Here is a 24925-nt window from a genome sequence, read left to right on the forward strand (position 1 = left end):
ACGGTGTCGGGGCCCAGGCTGAGCCTCTACTCTCTCTCGACTCCCGACTTCAATCTCGGCCAGATAATCTAAGTCTAGTGAAGTATTTATTAAATACGCTTTCTAAATTCATACAATATTTCATGGACATATCCGAAAAGGGCCATCCCATTACGAAGGCTCTAGAGGATATAGATTCCGTCATCAAGTCCTTAGCAGGAATACGACGCACTGGCTTAACAGTCTAGAAAAATCCGCAAAAGAGATCTCAGTATCATCGTTTAACAAAGTGGACTATTCATCACCTGAGGAAAACGATAACAACTCGACAGAGAACTACTTTGCGAATAACGCCTACTTTGAAGACAGGGAATCAACAAATTACACTGAACATCCAGCTATCCAAGAGCGATCTTCAACAATATGGAACGGTTCGAAATACTAACGCAGCATCAAAAAATCGAGGTGTGCGATATTGCAACAAAGACCGTTCGACGCTCTCTGAATCACAAATCAGGTGTCTCTGCACTCGACGTCTCAAATGATTGCCGTTTGCTCGCATCCGGCGATTTCTGTGGCACGGTTCACATCTGGGATTTGGAACAAGGAGTCAAAACCAAGGAATTCATCGCAGGCGACAGCTACATATACGACGTCAAGATATCTCCAGACAGCTGTTTTGCAGCCGCAGTTTGCGACGACGGCCATGCTTATATATGGAACTTGAAGACGGGGGACTTTGATGCGAAATTCCACCACGGGAACAGGGTCAGGTCATTATCCCTCTCTTCGGATGGCAAGTTCTTGATTACTGGCGGAGATTCCGACTTCAAAGTGTGGGATCGAGACACCGGCGCGTATCTTTCATACTCTGAAGCTACGGGCTCTGCGTTGACTGCATTATCGATGACGCCGGACGACAGGTGGATTGTAACCGCCTCCAACCGCGGGTCAATCCGATTTTGGGATCGGACAACGGGGAAGAGCCACTGCATAGTCGATGCACACAAGCAAACGATTTACTCAATGGCGTTCAGACCGCGAGGTGGCTATTTCGCGACAGTTTCCAGGGACCAGACGGTGCGCATATGGTCATACGGTCTGTTGAAATGAATGATATATAAACCTCAACAGCCCTCTGGCTTTCGGTCTTTTTGCAATTTCAACACGACCGGCGCAGCTAGACATAGAAGGGAGGAGTACTAGGTAGTATTGATCTGTATAGTAGACACAATAGATGTTATGAAATCGACTCGTATGAGTATCCTCTGGAGTTGGTTGACAGTTCCTTCAGTGCCCTTCAAGGAGTTACCAGAGGCTTAAAAAGCATATGTAGCCTTGAGAATTTCACCTTAAGCCACCTTTACACTGGAGAGATCCATTGCAAAACATGCTAGGTAATCAGACAGATGGTAAAGACATCCCCCAAGTCATCATTCATTCAACCAAAAAGAACAGCTGCTAGTGGTATCTTCCAAAAAAAAAAAAAGTAGGTATACACAAAAGATAGTTGACACAAAACCAATCTACCAACCAACACCAAACAACTCCACCCATCATAATAAACCGCTATTTTCATATCACAAATGTCGTCCAAAACTCATAAAAAAAACATCGAGTAGCTCTCCCTTATATATCAGGCAGCGTCCGAGTCTCATCTTGCATTATCTCGTCGCCTCCCAGCTCCTTTTCCAGCTCGTCGGCTACAAAGCCCTCGTAGTCGTCCAAGCTCTTTTGCACGTGAATCTTGAACTTAATCACGTCGTTTAGCATGCGATCAATCTCCGTGTGTAGCTCTTCTCGCAGCGAGTTGGCCCGCAATACAAGCTGCTCGTATCTGGAGGTAGTAAAAAGATGTTAGCCATTCTGATCTGCCTAAGAAGTTGTAGTGGAGTTTCGGGCAATGTTGGAAACTTACTCAATGGTCGTGTTGATCTCGCGTTGCTCTAGCAGCTGCACAGACTCTGTCAGGCCGGCTCGCATTCTGGAGAGTTCCTTTTCCATCTTTTCGATTTGTGCGTCGGATCCCATCTTCTGCGCCGTAGCAACCTCTTTCGTCTTTTCATATTCCTCTTCTGCAGCCCTGACCCTGTGATTCAAGGCTTCGACCTCGTTGCGCTTGTCCTCAATGGCCTCCTTAATGCCATCTAAGAGCTCGTGGTCTTTCATCATATCGTCCATTACAACGCTTCGTCGCTCTGCAATCTCCTTTCGCAAAGCTATGAAGCTGCTGCGGACTTGGCCCCTGAGATCTAGGTTAAGGACGTGTCCTGGTTGATAGCCGGTTGTGGCATCAACCAATAGTCGGTCTGTCGCCGGGGTATGTGTTGTACTGGAGCTCTTCCAGTTGGATGAATTCAGCTCGTTCTCGTTGAGGATAACCTGCAGCTCGTAGTCCCTGCCCTTAGCATTGGCTGCGGTAGCTGGTATGAGGGCTATTTGGTAGGCAATGGTGTTGTACTTGTCCACCACGCGTTCCAGCTCATCAAGTTTTCGGCTGGCCTCGGCTTCCTTTTCCATGACCTTTTTCTTAATTTCTTCCAAGCGCTGTCCGGCCGACTCGATACCCCTTTGCAGACGTTCTCGTTCAGAAGTCATGCGGTCAATATCCTGCATGCTAATGCCCTGGGCGTCAACGGCTCTTTGGAGTCCTCTTCGTTCCTCGTCGGCTTCTTTCAGCTCTTCTACAACTTTGTTTAGCTCCTCTTGTAAAACTTGGATGCGGGCTTCGTATTTTTCCGATCGCTGAACGGCGAGCTCATTGTAGTCTTCAAACTTGACACGATCCTCTTCCATGATTTTGAAATGATTATCCAAGACGGCAGGGTCCGGGGTGGACTTTTCAAGGTCCTCGATTTCCTTGGACAATCTCTCGTTCTCGGCCTCGAGCATTTCAAGCTCGGCCGTGTACTTTGAGTTGGACTCCTCAAACGCCCTTGCCATGGCCTCAACGTGGGGGGCAAGTAGTCGCTCGGCATCCTCGTCGCCCATGTCGTCATCCATAGCGAGCCAGTCTCTGTACGCACTACTAAGGAAGTTGAAGATGATCTGGTCGCCACTCACATCGACGCCGACGTCGAGGCAAGCATCTATGTACCGATTGCTGGCATAGCCCTCGAGCATTTGGGCCAGCTGCATCATCCAATGGAGCAGACCGAGAAAAGTACTCCAATTCTGGCCGCCCACGGCTGCAATCTGGCTTTTTGTGATGCTGCGCTCAAACGGGTATCGAAGCTGCTTAAGAATGGGCGGCACCTCTTGGTCGATATTCTTCTGGAATTTGTGACTGGGGTCGATTCGATGGTAGAGCCACTGGAACATGAAGTTGAAGTCTTTCTGCGTCGGCGACTTGAGAATGTTTTGTGATAACGAATGCTTCATTTCCATCTCAAAGTTATTTTGCACCATGTAGTCCATCAGCTCTTGGGCGATTCGGGCTTGGAAGGATCGGTCTCTCAGCGGCCGCGGATCGCGAGGGACGCCGGCTGCCTGGGGCGTGGTCTGGAAAAAGCTCTGGTGGCTCACGGGGCCGACTGTGGATTGCCGTGGACGATACACGCTGCTCCGTCTATCGCTATCCGTCGACGGCCTCGCAGCCAACGGGGTAAAGGCGCCCGGGTTGTATGTTGCTCTGGGCTGCTGAAAGGATGTTCGCTTGATAGAGGACAGGCCAATGTCGCCCAGGTTTCCGCCGGACGATGCGCGTTGGAACATTGGCTGGTTCGGGCGCGTCACAGCCAGGGAGTGCCTAGATCCCGACATGGAGCGGCCGTGGGCGGTGCCGTAGGTGGAGGGTCCCTGATTCTGGCGCTTCATTGTCGACCCTGGCGCCGGGATGCCGCTATTTGTACTGAGGCCGCCGAGCGTCTACAGCATCGGTCAGCGGACGATGCGACGATGTTCCAGATTTCCCACTCTTGCGACCAAGGGAACCTACCTCTCTTTTCCTGCGGACGCTCCACAGGCCCGTGTCTTGAGACATTATAGGCGGTCGGGCCTCTGCTGTTGGTGATGCGACGGTGTTCGAGCAGCTAGGAGGCAATTCGCAGTGCGTTTAGCGATCAATTTCGGGGGTAAATGACACACGAGATCAAATTCGACAAGGCGGGCTGCGTATCCTGAAGCTTTGAAGCAGTTCTTTCGTGGGGCCACGGGATTGGGGGGAAAAGATAAGGCAGTTGCTCGGTGAGAAAGTAAACAAATGCCTGATTGACCCAGTGCGGCCTAGCGCGAATGACCTGACACGCATGCGCACGTGATTGCAGAGTGTCGGGGGGAGTACCTGCAAATGGGGCCAATTTACTGCGCGAAGCCCGGTAGCCAACAACAGGCGCGAGTACGTACCGTTGCCTCGGCCCAGCATGTTTTCGGTACGTACTTTGCGACCGCGCTCAGCTCAGCCCAGCCCAGCCATGCCGGTTCCACAATTACCGAGCTTCAACATACTCGGACAGTCGCATCTGCTTTCTTCCTCTCCTTCATTCTCATTGTCGACATCCATCGCCATTCCCCTGAAACTACGTCTTTCAGCTGATTCTGGTGATTCTCTGAGGCGCCGAGGCTCTGAGTGAGCATCCCGATCCATCATCATGGCGATACGCGAGGAAATCGTGGCGTCTGCAGTAAGTGATGCGTCCCATCTCCTTGTCCTTGTGATTGACAATCATGGGTTCATCTCTTGGCTGACTGTCGAATTCCCAGGCGCAATGTTAGTTTCGACTCGACTCATCGACCATTTCCACTTCCACCTCCGCAATGTTAACCATGAAGCAGTTCTACAAGATCCCAGCGTTGCCACCTCATCCGTCGAGAACAAAATCTCGTTTCTTCGAACCAAGAATCTGACACAGGAGGAGATTGATGCGGCCATTGCCAGAGCTGGGGGCGGCAGCGGCGCGGTAGCTCCTAGGGCTCCTTATGCTGCCGCGCCCCAGGGTCCTCCTCAGGGTCCCCCTCAGCAGTATTACCAATCATACCCCCAGTATGCGTGGCAGCCGCCTGCGTCAACACAACGGGATTGGAGAGATTGGTTCATCATGGCAACCGTGGTTGGAGGAGTCAGCTATGGTCTGTACTCACTGGGCAAGGTAAAAACAGTATCACGTGCGTCTTTCACTACAGCGATACTGACACGAATCATAGCGTTATGTATACCCCCTCGTAGCGCCGCCTACCCCTGAAAAGCTGGAGCAGGACAAGAAGTCGATCGAGGAGCAGTTTGACAAGGCCTTTTCCCTGGTTGAGCAGCTGTCCAAGGACACAGAGGCGCTGAAGGATGCCGAGAAGCAGCGGACAGAACGATTGGATATTACCCTGGCAGACCTGGACACGATCATGACGGAGCTGAAATCAGCAAACAAGCGCCGGGAAGACGACGCGCAGCGCATTCGCGACGAAGTACAGAGCCTCAAGGACGCCATCCCAAGGGCCATGAACAACCAAAAGGAGCTCACCGACAACCGACTTGCTGAAATCAACACTGAACTTGCCAGCCTCAAGACTCTTGTGTCACAGAGGATGAATGCTAACTCAAATAACTCTATGTCGAGCGGCTACTTCCGAGGCAACAATGGAGTCAACGGTGTCAACGGATCGAATGGCGTCAACGGAACCAGCGGAGCCGCCTCACCCACGACAACACCCGGCCAATCAGTAACTCCCCCACCCATCGACAGCGTTGCGGAGGCGAGCGGCACTCCCAAGCCTGATGCTGGCAAGGGCCCGGCTCAGAACAGATTCAACAGAGCGTCTGGCCTTTCCGTTGGCTCCGGAGCCAAGGCGTCAATCCCAGCCTGGCAGATGGCCATGGCTAACCAGAATGCCGGATCAGCTGGCTCTTCGTCGGGCAAGGAGCCCGAAAAGGCCACCACCGAGGCCGCGGCCAGCAGCTCGTAAATAATTGCTTGCTTGACTTGAGATTCTCCATGCATTGTACGATTTTGATCAACTTGCGGTTATTGTTGCGCCACGTACGTACGGATAAAGGGACAATGCAGACATCGATTGGATAACGGCCGGAGCGTTGGTTGCTCTATCAAAGTTTTTTATGTATTTAATATCAAATGGACCACATATATTTTTCATCTACTTTCGGTTGGGATACATGTTATTATTATTATTATTAGATGAAGAAGAAAAAGAAGAAGCTACCTACGTATAGTATCATGACTGCATGGTGGTTGTATTAAGACTGCCCGAGTGAGATGAAAGAGGCGGGCCGAGGTTCGGGCTTATTGTCGCTCCCGCCTGCGCTCACTAATGCAGCGCTAACTGAAGCCGTCCGTTTTCCATCCCTGTTCCCAGATCGATCTGTCTGTACATGTAAGTACTTGTGCTTGCGGGATGCTGTAATTGAGCAGCCGGATTCAATCCAATGCTACCTCTCGCAAGCATTGCCCCAGATATATACAACAGACTAGCTAAACTGATATGGAGGGTTGGTTCTTTTTATCTACTCTGTATATCCGCCACCAACGTAGCGAATCAACCGTGCGGATTTCGTCTCAACTAAATGGAATGGAGCCAACCAATGGCTGCTGTACCCACGTGCCGGTCCATTCCCCCGAGTTATGCGAGCCGTGCGTTGCGATTGTTGATGGCAGAATCGATTACGTGCTGGACTTTTAATAAATAGGTAGCCAATTGCCCGACTTTCCGCATAGAGACACCTCACTCACTCAATATAATTGTCCCCCTATCTAACAAGAATTCATGTAGTCTCCTTCTTCTCTATCATACCTAAGACTTGGCCACTACTACCTAAGCCTCTTGCATTCCTCTCTCTTTCTTCCCTTCTTCATACGATTTTTATTATTCTTCCTCGGCACAATGAATGACCCTCCTCCTCAAATCTCGGCTCGGCCAGCGCCAACCATGACCGCCAAACTCACCTCCAACCTCCGACTGCTCTTCATCTTACTCTCCAAACTCCCTCTTCTCACCCGAGTAGCTATATTACACGTCTTGAAGCTCTCAGAACCATCCAAATACGTCGATCTACAGTCCAACCTGGTGGTTTCATTGATGCGCTCTGTCTTGACACCTGCCAATCCACACTCGATTTCCTACAGCCAGAAACTCACTACGCGCAACGAAGAGATTAAGGGAAGGATATGGATCAGCTTATACGCTTCGCCGCCGCCTCCCGAGACCGATATCAGGGACTCGCTGCTCAATGTCATGGACAGCATGAGAGATGAAGGCGTCAGAGGAAGCAGCACTCGAGTTCCCGAGCTCATACCCGTAGAAGCAGAATGGACGGGATACAGAGCCGCAGCTTCAAAGAGAGAACCTCAACCAAACATTTCAGAGTCCGCCAAATACCATCAACTCATGAAAGAGTGCAAAGAGCCCACCACTGTGCTCTACTTTCACGGCGGCGCATATTATCTCTGCGATCCCGCCACACACCGCCCTCTGGTCAAGAAGCTGGCCAAGCTGATCAAGGGAAGATGCTATTCGGTGCGATATCGACTGGCGCCGCAGGATCCGTTCCCGAGCGCGCTGCTGGACGCCCTCGTCTCATACTTTACCTTGCTGTATCCGCCCCCGGACGCCTATCATGACGCTGTGGAACCGGAGCATATCGTTATTGCGGGAGACAGGTACGTTGAAGCTTCTGCATTTGGCAAAAATTTGATGCTGTGCAACATTCCACGTCTCAGACTATCATCTAAACCATCGACGTGTGGCTGACCCGATTGTTTCTCATTTTTGGTGATACAGCGCCGGCGGGAACTTAGCCTTTGCGTTATCGCAGCTCATTCTTCAGCTGCACCATCGAGATGTTGACATCCAGTGGTACGGCGAAAAGCGAAAAGTCCCTCTGCCGGCGGGCGTTTCTTGCATCTCTCCTTGGGTCGACATCACGCAGAGCTCGCCGCCGTGGCACGTCGAAGACGCTCACCCTTTCGACTACTTGCCCAGACTACGGCCGGATTTCGAAGCTAGGGTTCCTCCATGCGAGATATGGCCGGCGAATCCTCCACGGAAGTTTATTTATGCTGATGATGACTTGGTTGCGCATCCGCTGTCGACGCTCATTATGAATCGTTCTTGGGAAGGGTCACCGCCTGTGTGGATGTGCACGGGCTGGGAGATACTTTCCTACGAGAACAAGGCTTTCGCAATGAAGCTCTTTGCCGATGGTGTCCCGTTGGTTTTTGAGGAGTACCAGGCCATGCCACATGTTTTTCCCATGTGCTTGGCTCGAGCGCCGAGTTCACGGCGTTGCCTCGAGAGCTGGGCCAACTTTATTCGCTGCACGATAGAGAATCCAGGGGCGATTGAGGCGAGTGCGACAAGTATTACGGCTCAGACACTTGAGGAGACGCCCCTGAGGTTTGATGAGCTACTAGAGGACAGGCTAGAAGATATACAGGCTGCTGTGGTGAAAAGGGCGGGCGTTGGGGTTGAGAAAGCAGATGTCACGGCCAGGCTATGAGACGTTCGATGTACAATAGATGGGAAGTAGTAAGTATCAAGACATGTGAAACGATAGATTCTTATATAGTGTGTATTACATATTAAATATATGTAATCAGTTATTTTCAACGTTGATGCTCATTGGTTGTGTCACAGTAGAAGCTGGAATACGTGCCCGACTTTTATTAATGCTTGATCACTTGCTGGACATGCTACCTTACCTGATGCCATAACCTGATGACTTATACAAAGCTGAACAAAAAAGATTTCTCTAAGCTCAATTACCATTGCGGTGAGGTCATCAGTAGGGTAAAACTAACCTGTCTCACGACGGTCTAAACCCAGCTCACGTTCCCTATTCGATCTATTATACATACATTTACACACAATGCACATGTATGGATAACTGATATACCAGGCTCGCCTAAGCATTTCCGCATTAAGCTCCAACGCCCCCCATGAGATCCAGACTGCAGGTCCTTCGCAAATGGGCACGGTTTCCCGCGGGTCTGGCACGTCCCTTAAGCAATCTTGACACTTACACTTACACTTACAGCACATGTACATGTGATCAAGACCACCCACACCTTTCCGCGCTCTACGAGGGCTGTTGTGAAATCACTCTCACACAGCTCCCCTCGGGATTAGCATAGGCATACTCTAACAAAGCAAAGCCCTTAGCCTTCCCCAATCCAGGTTGTGTCGCCGTATAGCACCTGCAGCTGGTCAGCTATATCGACTAGTCGGCATAATCCCGAACCAAACCCTTCAGAACCCGACTATCCCCACCAATAGGTTATTATTATATTTTGTTTAGTAGGTGAACAATCCAACGCTTACCGAATTCTGCTTTGGTATGATAGGAAGAGCCGACATCGAAGGATCAAAAAGCGACGTCGCTATCAACGCTTGGCCGCCACAAGCCAGTTATCCCTGTGGTGGTTGGACCTCCCTGGCACCTCTAGCCTCCAATGTCGAGGGACTAAAGGATTGATAGGCTACACTTTCATGGTTTGTATCTGCACTGAAAATTAAAATTAAAAAGACGTTTATTCTTTTATTCTTCTTTGCTCTTGGATCGAATTACAACATGCAAGATGCGCAACTAGATATTTGTACTGTCTTCATAATTCCTTGTATAGAGCTTCCCTCTCTCTACCAAATAGAGCTCCAGCTATCAATCATACACGGAGCTTTATCGGCCCCGCCAAGCAGCCCCATTGGTTATCGCCAGCCTCTAGATCAACACCATAGAAATTCATCCTCCCCAACTCCAACCTCTTCCATCTCCATCCCCGACCTCCCGATCAAGCCAATTGGGCGTCCCCCGCCATGGAGCGCCACAAGCAGGCCGTCACCAAAATCGCCGCCGCCGTCCGCGGCTACTTCGAGCGCGGCGAGTCCTACCGCATCTTCCACGGCTCGACAAACAGCACGCGGCCTCGCCCCGGCCCCGGCCACCGAGCCGTCGACATCAGCGCCCTCAGCAACGTCCTGGCCGTCGATCGAGGGGCGCGAACGGCGCTCGTCGAGCCCAATGTGCCCATGGACCGCCTGGTGGAGGCGACGCTGCGCCATGGCCTGGTGCCCCCCGTGGTGATGGAGTTTCCTGGCATCACGGCCGGAGGCGGCTTTGCGGGCACGGCGGGCGAGAGCAGCTCGTTCCGCCATGGATTCTTCGACGAGACGATCAATTATGTCGAGATGGTGCTGGGAAATGGCGAAGTCGTGCAGGCTTCGCCCACCGAGCGGGCAGATTTGTTCCGCGGCGCTGCGGGAGCCGTGGGCACGCTGGGCGTTACGACGCTGATGGAGCTCAACTTGATCGAGGCACGCAAGTTCGTCCAAACCACATATCACCGCACAAACAGCGTGGCTGAAGCAGCAGAACTTGTCCGCGCCGAAACACAAAACCCCAGCAACGACTACGTCGACGGCATCCTCTTCTCCAAGGACCACGGCGTCGTCATCACCGGCCGTCTAACCGACGACAAGCCCGCCGGCCACAAGACGCAGACCTTTAGCCACGCCTCCGACCCCTGGTTCTACCTGCACGTCCAGGACCGCACCAAGGACGCCGACGCCACCACGAGCGCCGACGCCGTCACCGACTACATCCCGCTCGCCGAGTACCTCTTCCGCTACGACCGTGCGGGCTTCTGGGTCGGCGCTCAGGGCTTCACCTACTTCAAGTACGTGCCCTTCACGGGCTTCTGGCGCTGGTTCCTCGACGACTTCATGCACACCCGCATGCTCTACCGCGCGCTGCACGCCAGCGGCGAGTCCGCCCGCTTCGTCGTCCAGGACCTCGCCGTCCCCTACGACAAGGCCGCCGAGTTCGTCGACTACACCGCCGACGAGTTCGGCATCTGGCCCCTCTGGCTGTGTCCCCTCAAGGAGACGCCCGGCCCGACCTTCCACCCAACCTGCGAGACGGAAACCGTCGCGGCTACAGATGGCAGCGCCGCGACAAAGGTCGTCCCCAAGCCCATGCTCAACATTGGCGTCTGGGGCTGGGGCCCCGAGAACCACGACGAGTTCATCACCAAGAACCGCGCCCTCGAGGACAAGCTCGTCCAGCTGGGCGGCCGCAAGTGGCTCTACGCCCACACGTACTACTCGGAGCCCGAGTTCTGGCAGGTCTACGACAAGCCGTGGTACCAGGCGCTGCGCGAAAAGTACAGCGCCACGACGCTGCCCTCGGTGTACGACAAGGTGCGCATCGACGTCGAGGCCAGCAGGAGGGAGCGCCAGATGTGGAAGAAGTCGCTCAAGAGCAAGTGGCCTGTGGGTGGGCTGTACGGGATCTGGAGGAGTATTTTGACGGGGGATTATCACTTGCATAGAAATGCTGAGTGGAAATACAAGGGCGATGAGTAAAAAATGTATATGTTAGAAAGAATACATTGTAGAAATAAAAGGGAAAATGTGGTTATGAATAGAGTAGATAAAGAGAGGATGGCTTGCTCACTTACACGGAGAATTAGAAACATCGTGGCAGCCAAAAATGGAGAGAGCAAAGATCAATAAAATGAATGGATACCCTCATCACAATGGGAACAAGGAACAATATCATCTCTGGCGCATCATGTCTATTCGCATTTTTCTTCTTTAAAGGCATAGCCCGTAAAAACTTACGTGGCTCATCTCTAAATATCTACACCAATCATGCCCACCCATATCAGGCATCATCGCCTCATTCATCCTCTTTTTTTCTCCCTCCTCACTCATTATGGCCCAACGCCCCCCCCATCTGTCTATCCAGAGGAAGAGACATTCATCGTATAATACCAAATAGCAAAACAAAAACCAAAAAATTCATCACCTGCATATTTCTCAACAGATGAGTTCTATCGCTGTGCTCGTTTCATTTCGTGCCAGTTAGACAGGTTTCCCATGTAATAAAAAAAGATTCGCCCAACGTTTGGTTTAAAAAACAGGACGCCGTGTGCTCCATGCCGCACAAATTATTCAATCAGAAAAGGTGTATAAGTTTTAAATGTTCGACGAAGAATGGACACGAAAGGACATTTAGGCCTTTACTGAGTACTCGCGCTTGAACATGTCGTCGACCTTCTCCAGGTAGTAGGTGCCGGGGGCGATGGTGGAGGCATCGCCCTTGGGGGTGTAGTTCTTCTGGAGGTGAGCCTGCTTTCGGAGGTTGCACATCTAAAACAAGTCAAGTCAGCATACATGGTCGGAATATAACTGGTATTCGCTGAAGTTAAAACGTACCTCATCGTAAGTCTCAGGAGGGACGGCGCGGCGGGCCTCCAGACGGGCGGGAATGTCCAGAGTCTTGCCAATGGTCTCGACGCTGCCGACGATGCGGAGAGACAAGAAGGTGGCGGCGAGACCAGAGCCGTAGCTGAAGAGACCAATTCGCTTGTTCTCGAGGGCCTTGCTGTCGGTAAAAGACAACAAGCTGGCCAATCCACCCCAGACACTGGCGCAGTACATGTTACCGCACAGAGTGGCCACCTGGATGGCGGGGTTGACGCGTTCCTGGTAGCGCTTCTTGGTGAGGGTCATGAAAGTCTTCTCGAGAGCCTTGTCGGTCAGGGACTTCTCGTAGTCCATGTCACGCAGCTCAGGGGCGACCTCAGCAAAAGCGGTGGCATCAGCGTTGCCCAGGAAGTCGTGGTACAGCAGTCTGGCGTACGACTTCTGGACCAGCTTGCAGGTGGGTGCGTGGAAGGCAAGGTAGTCGAAGCGGTCCAGGGGGGTCTTGGACTCGTCGACACCGTTGGTGGTGCCGTTGGCCAGCTTGGCCTCCTTCTTGCAGTAGTCACGGTAGGCGGCGTCGAGGGCCTTTGTGTAGCAGGTCAGGGAGAAGTGGCCGTCGACGACGGGGTACTCGCTGGTCAGGTCGGGCTTGTAGAAGTCGTAGGCGTGCTGCATGTAGCTGCCACGCAGGCCGGGCTCGACAACAATAGGAGCGTTAGGGCCAACGAGAATGGCGACGGCACCAGCGCCACCGGTGGGGCGGGCAGCACCCTTTGCGTAGAGGGCAATGTCGCCGGCGACAACAATGGCATCGCGGCCGTCCCAGGCGGAGGACTCGATCCAGTTGACGCTGTTGAGGAAGGCGTTGGTGCCGCCGTAGCAGGCGTTGATGGTGTCGACACCCTCAATGTTGGTGTTGTCGCCAAACAGCTGCATCAGGACAGACTTGACCGACTTGGACTTGTCGAGGATGGTCTCAGTGCCAACCTCGAGGCGGCCTATCGAGTTGACGTCGACGTTGTAGTTCTTGAGCAGTTTTGAGGTGACAGTGAGGGCCATTGAGTAGATATCTGGGGCACAAATTTCGAGTCAGCACCCAAGTTCAGGAGTTGGGAGGGGAGGGGAGAAAAAAAGAGAGGCACTCTCAAAACTTACCCTCACGGTCGTCGCAGAAGGCCATCTTGGTCTGGCCGAGACCAATGGTGTACTTGCCAGCGGCAACACCATCGAACTTCTCAAGTTCGACCTGGTCGACATACTGTTTGGCAAAACAATTGTCAGCGACTCTGTTTTTTTGAGGGGGGTTGTCTGTCTCGTGAGATGTGGATGGAGGGGCAATTGGGGGAAACCAACCTGGCTAGGGAAGTAAATCTCAATGGCCTTGATGCCAATGTTCTGAGGACGAGCGGCCATCTTGAAGAAGTGGACTGTAAAGTACAATTGAGCTTGGGTATCAGGTGAAGAGTTGAAAAGGAGAGAATGGCGAGAGAAAGTTGAAGCTCGTGAGGGAATGAATGTCGACTTGGTGGATGTGGAACGTGGCGGCGTGCTTGTGCATTTAAATGTTTTCACCGCCCTTTGTGGCAGGCGGTGCGCATCGCTGTAGCGCCTGAGCTGCAGCACAAACAGGGGACTTGCAGCGCTTCTGCCAGGGGTCGGCCACGGTGGGTTTAGTGGGTTTAGCTGCGTGGACTACCGCCAGAAGATGGTGGGGAGGGGCCGTCTCTGGTCTGTTCTGTTGGCGGCCCAGCGATGAAATTAATTGCCCGTCCCCTACGCTTGGCTTGGCCCTTGGGCAGAAAAAAAATGGATGGAAAAAACAATCGCGACTACGAGTACGGAGTACGGCAGAGGTTACGAATACTTTTGCGCCTGCGCATCCAGATACGAGAGCGCAAGTACTTCTACAGACACACGAGCACGCACACGCACTCGCACACTCGCACTCTCGCACAATCTGCTCCGTTTCTGCTGCGACTTGCGAGTTATAATGGATGGATGGCTTCACATCCCTGCCCTCCGATTGTTATCTCTCCACGCCTCCTTTGATCTTTATCTCTCTCTTTCTCTCAGCCAGCCAAAGAAATGTTTGTGGGGGGAAACGGACACAGGTACACGTACTAGATCCAATCTAACCAACACTTCTTACTCGCACCAGAGATTACACGTCTTGTTGCTACCGTGTCTCCTTTTTTTCTTTCTCTTTTTTTGCTTCTTCTTCCTTCTCTCCGTTGCACCGCTCCATAATTCATTCGCATTAGCCTAACTATTAGACCGGCTCTTGTGTCGTCAGAATCGGGGCCTCAGATGCCAGAAGTTGTTAGTCCAGTCCAGAGCCTCTGCTGTACTGTCACTGTATTCCCATCCCATCCCTCAGATGCAGAATCTCACCATCAGCACGCTGCGTTGTCAAATGCCCCACTGCATGTGGCCTTTCTTTTTTATCGCTCGTTGCCTCCAGAAATCCAATGCTTCTTCAGCGCGCCAATCCTGCGCCAGTTGGGCTCCACCGCCATCCAGAGACTACTGTGCTCTTAGCCAGGTGAAATCTCACTTTCGCCCATCTAGATAGTAGCCGTACCGTACCCGGCTGTGTTCTGTACGGTAGATCCTACACACAAGTGGAATTAAGCATCAAAAAGCATCATAGCGTGTCAACTCTCATACTACTCGTACAACGCCCGATATTGCCAGCTGAATAGATGACTGAATCCAAAGCCTTATGAGGACTCATAACGACGCATCCAATGGTGGCAAACAACGAGGCTCAAGCTGATAACCGCAAGGCTATATTCGCCGTGCTATTCCCCCCCTGCCGTCAGCCTCTGCCCTCCAAGACGCATCATTGGCCGTGCTCCCTGGCCGTGCACAGCTGAATTCTCGGTCGGATTCACAGCCGATTTCTGGTTATGCATCGATTGAGTCTTTTCCGAAAGCTGCCTTCTGCCGGTACGATACACAGCTTCTCCTCCGTATGGCGACATCTGTGCCCCGCCCCCGTATCCCAATGCTTCTGCAGTGATACCACTCCCATGCAATTGCCTGTATGGTGCGAAGCCTTGAAAATACGCATATTCTGTACATGCAGGGATTGTTTCAATCATCGTCATATCGAATCATACATATCTTTGCACTGGGCTATGGAATTGCTATTACCAATGCCCAGTCCGATCAAGCAGCAGCAAAGAAAAGAAGCTTGAAGCTTGGACCTACAAAGTGATGCGAGTACCTGTTTTGGTATTCTCGTCTGCCGCTCGGATTCCGGGCCGGCCCCACTTCCGGACGGCACCAGGCTCGGGCGCAGGCGAGACATGCGTTTTTGTTTTAGCTGTCTGAATCAGAACAGATCAAGTATCAGGTACGAAGGAATCTATCAAAATACAAAGGGCAAGCCACTTTCACCTGGTAGTTCTACCTGTTAGATAGCCGCTATGATGTATCGCATTTCCTCAGATTTGCATCAACTTCTATTGATGCTGTGCCGTGCATGAAACATTGGGAGATTGAAAAGAGGCTTGAGAGGTAGCCAACAAAAAGTGCGAATACGAATACCCTGCCCTTTTCCTCTCCCGCAAAAATGTCTAAGACTAAAAACCGCAAATCGAGAAGTACGTGCCTACTTTTGGACTAGCAGCCCAAAATACGAATACGCCCCCGATTTTATTGCGGTAATTACACCTTCACAAGTTCGCCCCCACACCGCCTTCCTCGCCCATTGGCCAGACGTGCGGCAGATCTGCTTTTCGCATGGGAAAATGATCCGTCCGTACTCGCAATTGATTCTGGTTTACAATTTGCATATCGATAAAATCGGAAAGAAGAGCCTCCGATTTACGCTGCATCTAATACACGCTGCATTTACGAATCCTCCTCACTATTTTGTCATAGTTGCATCGAGCCTTTTTCGTATTACGATCACATATCAAAATGTAACTTGGCATCTCTATTCTGTTATCAATCCTTTTTCTCTTTCCCATCAACATTGAGGCTTGATTGGTACGAAGCTCAACGTGGAAACCTGGCACGTTTCGGCCCGAGTTTTGATGGCAACCACCACACATGGGCTATCAAAACATCAGACGAAGCCACTTCCATCGCAAGCAAACTAAACCACTATAGAACAAGCAAATCGAATATTATGTTAGGCAGCCGTCAGTCAGTTTGATAAATATTAATACAAAATACATCCCAGAGCCGCAATAGCAAACGTTTCAATTCATGCAAATTATCCTCTATATAGGTAGGTATGTTGCGAGTCAGTTGCAACACAAGAAACAAACGGCAACAGCAACAACAACAGACATCGCGGTTTCACCCTGTCCTCCTCTAAAGCAGTAGCCATACAATTCACGCCAGACTGGATAAAATGGAAGCACGGCATTGTGCATATGCTGTCAGCTTTGATGTAACCATAAGCCGCACATGATAGTTGCCAGATGAAGAAAAGATCAAACGGAGATTGACGGAGTTACAACTTCTTATCATGAGGATTTACAATGCATTGAACCCATACGTCGTGCATGAACCTATCAAATGGATAGGCTCTTGAAGTTGATTTCGTTAGTTATTCTATGTAATGTCCAAAAATGGTGTTATTTCGCCCAAGCCAAAATCTTTGTAATCCCCAAAACGCCATGCTATGCAACCCGATGTCTGACCATCCTTCTGTCTAACCCTCTTCACACCCGCTCATACTCCGAATCCGACGCAGTGTTCTTCTTATCATCCTTGGCCACCTCGAGCGTCTCCGCTTTAGCCTCGCCTCCCTTGTCGGCATCCCCCTCACCCGTGGATTGAGGTTCCTTGGCCGTCTCGGCACTCTTGGTTTCGGCACTCTCCTTCTGGTCCGAGCCTTCAGACTTGGTCGTGTTGTCCCCACTCTCCTTCCTCTTCTGCTGCTCCTCTTCGGCCTTCTTCTTCTCCTCTTCCTCTTGCTCCTTGCGTCGCTTCTCAGCCTCTTGCAACTCCTTCTCCTTCTTATCCTTGCGAGTCTGAATCACCCAAGCGTCCGCAGCCTCAATGGCATCCTCAGGAGACCGCTTATACTTGAGGAGCAGTCCCTGAATCTCGGCGGGGCTGAATTCAAACTCGGGGATCTTGGTAGCAAATTGTAGAGAGAGAACCTCAATGCGCTCAGAAATCTCGGCGTGCTGTCTAGCCCACCGTTGCTTGGCCTCCTCATCCGGCTCAATGCGCTTGGGTGTGCTGGTACCGCTCTTGGAGCCGAGGGCCAGCTCGTTCGAGGAGATCTCGCTTTCAAAGGGAGCATAGATGGCGCGGAAGATGGACTCAGTCATAGTCTTATCGGCAAGGCTGAAGGGGACAATCATGTCCACACGGCCGGGTCGGATCAGCGCCTTGTCCAGCTTCTCAATGTGATTGGTAGTCATGACCAGAAGACGGCCCTCCTGTGAGGCGACTCCATCCAGAATGTTGAGAAGTCCAGAGAGTGAAAGGCGACCACCTGATCCTGTGTTTGAACCCGAAGCCGGAGTTGGTGCTGAGGGATTCGGAGCAGCGATAGGGGCGGGTGCGGCGTCTGGCTCCTCTCGGGTGTGAGTCAAACCAGCGGTGTCAATGTCCTCGAGGAGCACAAGGCAGCGAGTGGGCAGGTTGCTGAAGAGAGAGGTGAGGCCCTCCTCAGTGGCATTGATGGAACTCAGGCTGACAATGTAAATCTTCATCCGAAAGTATCCAGCTAGAGCCAGACTGAGTGAGCTCTTTCCGGTACCTGGGGGCCCATAGAGAAGGTAACCGCGCCGGTAGGGGATACCACGGTTAGCATACCACCGGCGAGTAGCAGGGTTGAGGTAATCGGCGGCATCGTCAATCAGATCCTGCTTCATCTTCTCGCTCAGGATGACGGTGGAGAAGGGGCGGTTAGGACGAGACATGCTGCGCTGCCAGTAAGGCTCACCACCGTAGGCAGTGCCACTGGAGCTACGATAGATGAGAGTCTTGCGCTCGTCCTTCTTGAGGTACAACTGACGGGCCTCGAAGAGAAGTTCTTTGAGAAGACGCGGGTTCCGCCCAAAGCATGAAATGGAGAGCTCCTCTCGCTCGCTGGCGCTCTGGAAGTTGATTTGCTGCTGGTTCTGGTGGCGTTCAAAGAACAGAGGCCATCCCTTGTACCAAAACAGATGAGACCCAAACGAGGGAGTATAGTGCAGAGTCTGCTTTGGTCCTAGGATATCGACGCTGACCTCATCGTCTCCATCCTCATCGTCACTATCGTCGTTTGAACCTCCCCAGATGTAGCTGCTGCGAGAGTATAGATCGGTATTGACCAGGAAACGACGAGAGTTTTGAGAAAACTTTTGACGTGAAATCCAGAGCATCAGCATGTTGTAGATTTCATCATCAGTGCGGACCCTAAAGGACGACATGAGATATTCATCGATCCACGCCCATGCTGAAGTGCTGAAATAGCTCCATACGAAATTCAGACCAAAGATGGCGACAAGGAGAGGGATGTAAAAGTTGAGGTCGATACCCAGGTAGGTGTGCAGGGCCGAAGTAAACATGGAAAAGCCCGGGAAGAAGTAGTTGAGGAGGGCGAACTGGGGATTGGGAACAGCCCCGTTGGGGAACTGTGCCGACATGTTGATGAAGGGATCCATGGTGTGTTACACACGTCAAGCGTTATTTGTGTGAGGTTTTGTTGACGAGGTACTAAAGTGGTTGTGGAAACGCACGGGTTCCGACAGGCGACACTTTTGGTGTTGAGGTTTTTGTCCGTCTGATGTCAGTCGCCACTCCAAGATGGGATGAAGCGTAGGCGACAAGGTTCAGACGGGGACAACTGAAAGCCGTTGATATGGGCTTCAACCAGTCCACAACAGAAGATGGGAAAGGAAGAGAAGGATGAACTGGTTGAAAAGTTTGTGTTGAAGTTGACAACTCAGACACCCTTATATAACTGTAAGACGAACCAAGAACAAAGCCTCTGAGGCTAGACACGGATGCGGCTGCGGTGCTGCTGCGGCCTAGAAGCAGTGGAGTCCGTTCGGAGAACAAAGACATGTGAATGGCTCAATAAGCCGTGTGGAGAAGGCAGATCTCGTTGGATGACTCCCGCCGAGGTGGGACTGGCTGGCTGCCTGATCTGAAGGCCTCCATTCATTCAGATCCGTGAGCCGCTAAGCTAAGCTGAAGCTTGCATGTGTTTGGCTGTGTCTTTATCCTTGCCCCATGTGATGTGAGCTTAAAGATCAGATTGAGTTGAGATGTTGCGCAAATTGGAAATGTGTCGTGCTTTGAAAGAAATCCAAATGGAGCATGGAGACAAAGCATTTGTTTCCCCCGCATCTCGTGCTCGTGCTCGTGCTTGTGCTCCCGGAGAGATAGTCTGGTGGTGCAATGCATTGTTATGTTGGGTGGGCTCACATCATCATGCAGCGCACGATGAGCAAACCGCATCATACGCAGACCGTTCTCCGACCCGATCATCTGCAATTCTGAAAAAGACCCCTGCCAGACAAAGAAAATGCACGGTCGATTGCCGACTGAGTCACAGCAGTGAAAGGAGATTTGATGAGCTGTTTGCTTCGCTGAGCCTCGTTCCGGCGACTGAAAAGAGACTCAACCAGCGCTTTGTCTTCGCGGGTGCCTCGTAAGGCTTCCTGGACAGCAAATGGGCTCCATAAGCGCGAGGCCAAGTCGAGCCAAGTGCGGTGGTCAAGCAGACGATGGTGAATGGTTGAAGCTGGCAAACTGGGGAGAAGCGGGAGAGCGCCTCCTTTACCGTAGTGCACAGCCACTCCCGGCGTGCCAACTGTGGCTAGTGCCATGTCTCAACCACGGCCAACCCGGGAGGGCATCAACAACGTCATTGCCAATTATCGTTTTAATCAATGGTTGTTATGGTCAGGTTGGTTGATGTTATTTAGTATTTTCTGCTTATTTTCTCTCATTACAATAGAATGAGAAATAAGAGTACCCAAGGACTGGTTGTATGACATAACGTGATTTGTATTAGTAGCGTAGATGTCGAGATGTATACGGAGTACACTTACCAGGTAGCTTACTCAAGATGCTGGCTAACAAATCCTTTGATGAAATTGGACTACCCGTTCTATTGGTTAGAAGTTGAATGAACGGTAATCCTGTTCCCAGAGCACGAGTATATATATATATTGCATGACTTGATATGTGACTAGGTGGCGACCCATACACGTACGGGATCCCGTACGTGTATGGGTCGCCTGACTAGGTATCTGAATTATATAAGCTCACCCAAGCCTGCGAAATTTAATCCAATAGTAGCACATTTCGGTGATAGCCAATGCACATCCAGCGTATCCAGAGAATGACTTGCATTATTGGCCAGGTGGATTATTGGACAGTAGTGCAATGCAACTGCTAGCATACTACTCCGTATAGGAGCGGGGGAAGGGCCTTGATACCTGATCCATGGCATTGCAACCCAATTGAATCTTCTTGCTCAGACGACCGTTGCTCAAACTGAAGGCGAGCTTATTTTCATCAACGCTATAAATCATCGACTTTCAATTAAACCCCAGGCTTGAATGCAATCATGTCTAATCCGCACGACTATACTGTTGGTTGGATCTGCGCTATACACACCGAGTATGTCGCTGCCCTGGCTTTTCTTGATGAGAAGCATGAAGGGCCTGAATATGTATCCCCCAACGACAACAACGACTATACGCTTGGCAGGATTGGAAGGCACAGTGTTGTAATCGCCGTGCTCCCAAGCGGCGAATATGGAATATCATCTGCGGCCAGCGTTGCGAGAGATATGCTACACAGTTTCCCCAACATTAGAATCGGTCTAATGGTCGGAATCGGCGGCGGTGCTCCTAGTTCAAAACACGACATTCGTCTTGGTGACGTCGTCGTGGGTGTTCCTCATAGTGGAAAGGGTGGGATTATTCAGTATGACTTTGGAAAGTCCATACAGGGTCAGGAGTTCCAAGAGACGGGATTCTTAAACCAGCCACCAATGCTGCTGCGGACGGCTGTTGGTGGATTGATGGCACAATACGAGTCAGACGGGAATCATATTACAGAAGCCGTCAACAGCGCAATAATGACAAAGAAGCCACGGTTTCGGAAAAAATATGCGCGACCCGAAATTACGACGGATAGGTTCTACCGGTCGCAAGTCGTTCATCCCCCAAACAACGAGACTGATTGTGCGGTAATCTGTGGTGATCACCCATTAAATCTTATCAAGCGGTCTGACCGCGAAGAAGAAGAAGACGATGATCCGGCAATCCACTATGGCCTGATTGCTTCGGCGAATACACTCATGAGAGATGCTTCAACTCGAGACGAAATAGCGAAGAAAGGCGTTCTCTGCTTCGAAACAGAGGCCGCGGGATTAATGAACCACTTTCCTTGTCTGGTTATTCGCGGCATCTGCGATTACGCAGACTCACATATAAATAAAACGTGGCAGGGCTATGCAGCAATGGCAGCTGCAGCATATACAAAGGATTTACTTTATCGGATAACTCCGAATAAAGTTGAAGCTGAGACAAAGATCAGCAGCATTTTATCTGGTAATTCCTTGAATTCGAGATTTTGCTTCAATATACGAAGTATATTAACACATATAGATCTTTATGAAGTCACTCAACAGCACCGAGACATTTCAGAAGACCACCGAGACATTGCAAAAACCCATCGAGAAATTGCAGAAGAGCACCGTGATATTACCAGAAAACAGCTGAAAGCCCAGGAAGCCTTAGCCCATGAAAGACTTTCGGAAAGAGAACGAGAGTGTCATCGACTGTTCCGCCTTACATCTAATGATAAAGACGCCACATATGAATGGTATAAAGATCGAGTTGAAGAGAGGGTGGAAGACACCTGTTTATGGTTCCTTAACCATGAGAACTACCAAGAATGGTTACACCAAGAATCTGGCCCTCTATTGGTCACAGCAGACCCCGGTTGTGGAAAATCGGTATTGGCTAAATACCTTATTGACCACCGCCTGTCACAATCAGCAACTGTCTGTTACTTCTTCTTTAAAGATGGAGTTCAGCATACCACTCGTCAAGCACTCTGTGCATTACTGCATCAGCTGTTTTCACAAAAACCATTTCTAATAAAACATGCTATACCACTTTTCGACAAAGAAAAAGAAAAATTAATTAACTCTACGCAATTACTTTGGCGCATTTTACAGGCCGCTACAGAAGATCCTGAGTCAGGATCTATTATTATCGTTCTTGATGCCTTAGATGAGTGCGCTGAATCTGAGCTCGCGGACCTGATATACTATGTGGGAAAACAGTTCAACAGAGCCTCTTCAAGCAGCAGCGAAAGCAACCTCAAATATTTTCTCACCTGCCGACCGTATGAGCAAATTACGTCCCAATTCTACGAGCTGTTACGAAAATTTCCAAATATTCGTATACCAGGAGAGGAAAAATCAGAAAACATCAGTGAGGAGGTAAATCGCGTTATCAAGCACCGAATTAAGCAGCTATCGGAAAAGAAAAGATTCCCAGCCCAAATTAACAGCTACCTGAAAAAAAAACTGCAAGAGACTACCCACCGAACATATCTCTGGGTATATCTTGTGTTTGACTATCTGGAAAAAAATGTCCTCATTAAAAAAACCCTTAAAGAGATTGAGTTGATTATTACAACACACCCAAAGAACGTTAATGAAGCATATGAAAAGATTCTTAACAAGTCTGAAAATGAATATATGGTTCGGAGGGCTTTGAGCATTATCTTGGCTGCCAGTCGACCACTCACACTGTCGGAAATGAATATCGCTATGAACATAAATGACACAACTCAAGATCATACAACAAATACTTTTGATGATCTTGATTTGGAGGATGAAGATGACTTTAAGTTGCGTCTTAGGTCTTTGTGTGGATTATTCATTTCTATCTACCATGGCAAGATTTACTTCCTCCATCAAACTGCTCGCGAATTTCTCCTTGCAGATTTGGCATCTCCTACAGCTATGCCATCAGGGCTACGCTGGCATCACTCTATTACTACTCGTCAAGCACATAATATTCTCGCAGAGCTCTGTGTCCTCTATCTGAACTTGTTTAATTCTGACCTTGGCTCTACTATCAAAGCGAATGAGACAACCAACTACTTGACCGACAGGAATTCGTTCTTAGATTACTCAGCTAAACATTGGGTAAGTCATTTCCGCGAAGCTCAAGTTATCGATGGGGCCGCCATTATACCTGCAAGCATAAGAATTTATGATACTAGTTTAAAAAGCTACTTGAAATGGTTTACAATTTATCGACAGCATACCGCGAACCGTCCTGCTGGGAATCTCACAGATCTCATATTAGCATCATACTACGGTCATCGTGCTATTGCCAAGCTACTGATTGAGAAGGGAGCTGATATAGAGGCAAAAGATGATGACAAAGGCCGGACGCCGTTAATATGGGCAGCTAAGAACGGCCATGAGGCTCTTATTAAGCTGCTGGTTGAGAAGGGAGCTGATATAGAGGCAAAAGATAAATACGGCCAGACGCCGCTATTATGGGCAGCTGAGATGGGCCATGAGGCTATTGCTAAGCTACTGGTTAAAAAGGGAGCTAATATAGAGGCAAAAGGGAATTACTTTAGCCTGACGCCGCTATTACAGGCGACTGAGAGAGGCTATAAGGCTATTATTAAGCTACTGGTTGAGAAGGGAGCTGATATAGAGGCAAAAGCGAACTCCTACGGCCAGACGCCGCTATTACAGGCGGCTGAGAGGGGCTATGAGGCTATTGTTAAGCTGCTGGTTGAGAAGGGAGCTGATATAGAGGCAAAAGATAAATACGGCCGGACGCCGCTATCACAGGCGGCTGAGATGGGCTATGAGGCTATTATTAAGCTGCTGGTTGAGAAGGGAGCTGATATAGAGGTAAAAGATGAATACGGCCTGACGCCGCTATCATGGGCGGCTGGGAGGGGCCATGAGGCTATTGTTAAGCTACTGGTTGAGAAGGGAGCTGATATAGAGGTAAAAGATGAATACGGCTATACGCCGCTATCACAGGCAGCTAATAGGGGCCATGAGACTATTGTTAACCTACTGGTTAAGAAGGGAGCTGATATAGAGGCAAAAGATAAATACGGCCTGACGCCGCTATCACGGGCGGCTGGGAGGGGCCATAAGGCTATTGTTAAGCTGCTGGTTGAGAAGGGAGCTGATATAGAGGTAAAAGATACCTTCGGTCAAACGCTACTATTACGGGTAGCTGATAGGGGCCATGAGGCTATTGTTAAGCTGCTGGTTGAGAAGGGAGCTGATATAAAGGCAATGTCACGACCCAACACTTAAGGTCGCGACAATAGGCCAACCGACCAGGCGCAACCGGATTAACCATAATCTAAACAGCTAATTAAGTCTCGCTTATCTCTCTTATTCAACAAGCCCAGCAAGCTTATACTCTTTATACTCGTCTTACGAGCTATATAAGCCCAGATTTAACTAAGTATATAAGTCTTATTTATACACTCATTAGAATAGTTTAAATAACCAGTTATAAATATAGAATAACGCTTAATTATACTATAAACATATTATCTACTAAGTTATATAAATAAACCCTTTTTACCTTTATTAATTACCTACTAATTTAGCCTAGCTTATCTACTAATATAAACCTAGCATAAGGTTTATCCCTTAGGAATCCCTCTTATACTAACCCTATAAAAGCTTAGTTTATTATACATTTATAACTCTTATTTAAAGGTTACCTTAGACTATAGGTAATATTATTATAAGGGTACTAAATAGTTAAATTCCATATACTAGATGCTAGAATAGATTAAGAAAGTATTGCTT

The 24925-nt window shown here is 50.1% G+C and overlaps 7 protein-coding genes across 7 annotated transcripts; 4 read left to right on the forward strand and 3 right to left on the reverse strand.

Moving 5' to 3' along the window:
* Positions 1–1157: 1157 nt before the first annotated feature.
* V8C40DRAFT_259337 (kinetochore-associated Ndc80 complex subunit NDC80) lies at positions 1158–4159 on the reverse strand. Its single transcript, XM_083218950.1, has 3 exons — positions 3917–4159; positions 1898–3846; positions 1158–1816 (listed from the first exon to the last, which is right to left on the reverse strand). The coding sequence occupies exons 1-3, from the start codon at positions 3959–3961 to the stop codon at positions 1609–1611; spliced, it is 2202 nt and encodes a 733-aa protein (XP_083067134.1). The 5' UTR covers positions 3962–4159; the 3' UTR covers positions 1158–1608.
* Positions 4160–4318: 159 nt separating this feature from the next.
* V8C40DRAFT_259339 (peroxisomal membrane anchor protein conserved region-domain-containing protein) lies at positions 4319–6136 on the forward strand. The gene is made up of 4 exons (XM_083218951.1): positions 4319–4601; positions 4681–4687; positions 4753–5066; positions 5122–6136. The coding sequence occupies exons 1-4, from the start codon at positions 4569–4571 to the stop codon at positions 5872–5874; spliced, it is 1107 nt and encodes a 368-aa protein (XP_083067135.1). The 5' UTR covers positions 4319–4568; the 3' UTR covers positions 5875–6136.
* A 716-nt stretch (positions 6137–6852) lies between these two features.
* On the forward strand, positions 6853–8422 carry V8C40DRAFT_278699 (alpha/beta hydrolase fold-domain-containing protein; the record flags this gene model as incomplete). The annotated part of the gene is made up of 2 exons (XM_083221097.1): positions 6853–7583; positions 7705–8422. 2 exons carry the CDS (start codon positions 6853–6855, stop codon positions 8420–8422), a joined length of 1449 nt encoding a protein of 482 aa, XP_083067136.1.
* Positions 8423–9652: 1230 nt separating this feature from the next.
* V8C40DRAFT_259344 (FAD-binding oxidoreductase) lies at positions 9653–11470 on the forward strand. Its single transcript, XM_083218952.1, has one exon. It carries the CDS (start codon positions 9736–9738, stop codon positions 11281–11283), a length of 1548 nt encoding a protein of 515 aa, XP_083067137.1. The 5' UTR covers positions 9653–9735; the 3' UTR covers positions 11284–11470.
* Positions 11471–11483: 13 nt separating this feature from the next.
* Positions 11484–13645, reverse strand: V8C40DRAFT_259345 (hydroxymethylglutaryl-CoA synthase). Its single transcript, XM_083218953.1, has 4 exons — positions 13483–13645; positions 13285–13387; positions 12139–13199; positions 11484–12072 (listed from the first exon to the last, which is right to left on the reverse strand). The coding sequence occupies exons 1-4, from the start codon at positions 13540–13542 to the stop codon at positions 11935–11937; spliced, it is 1362 nt and encodes a 453-aa protein (XP_083067138.1). The 5' UTR covers positions 13543–13645; the 3' UTR covers positions 11484–11934.
* A 2669-nt stretch (positions 13646–16314) lies between these two features.
* Positions 16315–18773, reverse strand: V8C40DRAFT_259349 (BCS1 N terminal-domain-containing protein). Its single transcript, XM_083218954.1, has one exon. The coding sequence runs from the start codon at positions 18747–18749 to the stop codon at positions 16809–16811; it is 1941 nt and encodes a 646-aa protein (XP_083067139.1). The 5' UTR covers positions 18750–18773; the 3' UTR covers positions 16315–16808.
* Positions 18774–20332: 1559 nt separating this feature from the next.
* On the forward strand, positions 20333–24656 carry V8C40DRAFT_259353 (uncharacterized protein). Its single transcript, XM_083218955.1, has 2 exons — positions 20333–21656; positions 21714–24656. Exons 1-2 carry the CDS (start codon positions 20666–20668, stop codon positions 24416–24418), a joined length of 3696 nt encoding a protein of 1231 aa, XP_083067140.1. The 5' UTR covers positions 20333–20665; the 3' UTR covers positions 24419–24656.
* Positions 24657–24925: the final 269 nt, after the last annotated feature.

This window comes from Trichoderma camerunense, assembly GCF_050948025.1.
Source record: "Trichoderma camerunense strain CBS 138272 chromosome Unknown V8C40scaffold_34, whole genome shotgun sequence".
Lineage (NCBI taxonomy): Eukaryota > Fungi > Ascomycota > Sordariomycetes > Hypocreales > Hypocreaceae > Trichoderma > Trichoderma camerunense.

What these genes read in the sequence shown, in the direction of transcription:
- V8C40DRAFT_259344 (XM_083218952.1), top strand. Translation starts at nt 9,736, where the DNA reads ATGGAGCGCCACAAGCAGGCCGTCACCAAAATCGCCGCCGCCGTCCGC.
- V8C40DRAFT_259337 (XM_083218950.1), bottom strand. Translation starts at nt 3,961, where the DNA reads ATGTCTCAAGACACGGGCCTGTGGAGCGTCCGCAGGAAAAGAGAG. An exon ending in GCGTCCGCAGGAAAAGAGAG is followed by an intron (nt 3,847 to 3,916) that starts GTAGGTTCCCTT and finishes CCGATGCTGTAG; the next exon opens with ACGCTCGGCGGCCTCAGTAC. An exon ending in GAGATCAACACGACCATTGA is followed by an intron (nt 1,817 to 1,897) that starts GTAAGTTTCCAA and finishes TACTACCTCCAG; the next exon opens with ATACGAGCAGCTTGTATTGC.
- V8C40DRAFT_259349 (XM_083218954.1), bottom strand. Translation starts at nt 18,749, where the DNA reads ATGGATCCCTTCATCAACATGTCGGCACAGTTCCCCAACGGGGCTGTT.
- V8C40DRAFT_259345 (XM_083218953.1), bottom strand. Translation starts at nt 13,542, where the DNA reads ATGGCCGCTCGTCCTCAGAACATTGGCATCAAGGCCATTGAGATTTAC. An exon ending in AGATTTACTTCCCTAGCCAG is followed by an intron (nt 13,388 to 13,482) that starts GTTGGTTTCCCC and finishes TTTGCCAAACAG; the next exon opens with TATGTCGACCAGGTCGAACT. An exon ending in CTCCTGAGACTTACGATGAG is followed by an intron (nt 12,073 to 12,138) that starts GTACGTTTTAAC and finishes GACTTGTTTTAG; the next exon opens with ATGTGCAACCTCCGAAAGCA.
- V8C40DRAFT_259353 (XM_083218955.1), top strand. Translation starts at nt 20,666, where the DNA reads ATGTCTAATCCGCACGACTATACTGTTGGTTGGATCTGCGCTATACAC. An exon ending in GATCAGCAGCATTTTATCTG is followed by an intron (nt 21,657 to 21,713) that starts GTAATTCCTTGA and finishes TAACACATATAG; the next exon opens with ATCTTTATGAAGTCACTCAA.
- V8C40DRAFT_259339 (XM_083218951.1), top strand. Translation starts at nt 4,569, where the DNA reads ATGGCGATACGCGAGGAAATCGTGGCGTCTGCA. An exon ending in GTCTGTACTCACTGGGCAAG is followed by an intron (nt 5,067 to 5,121) that starts GTAAAAACAGTA and finishes CACGAATCATAG; the next exon opens with CGTTATGTATACCCCCTCGT.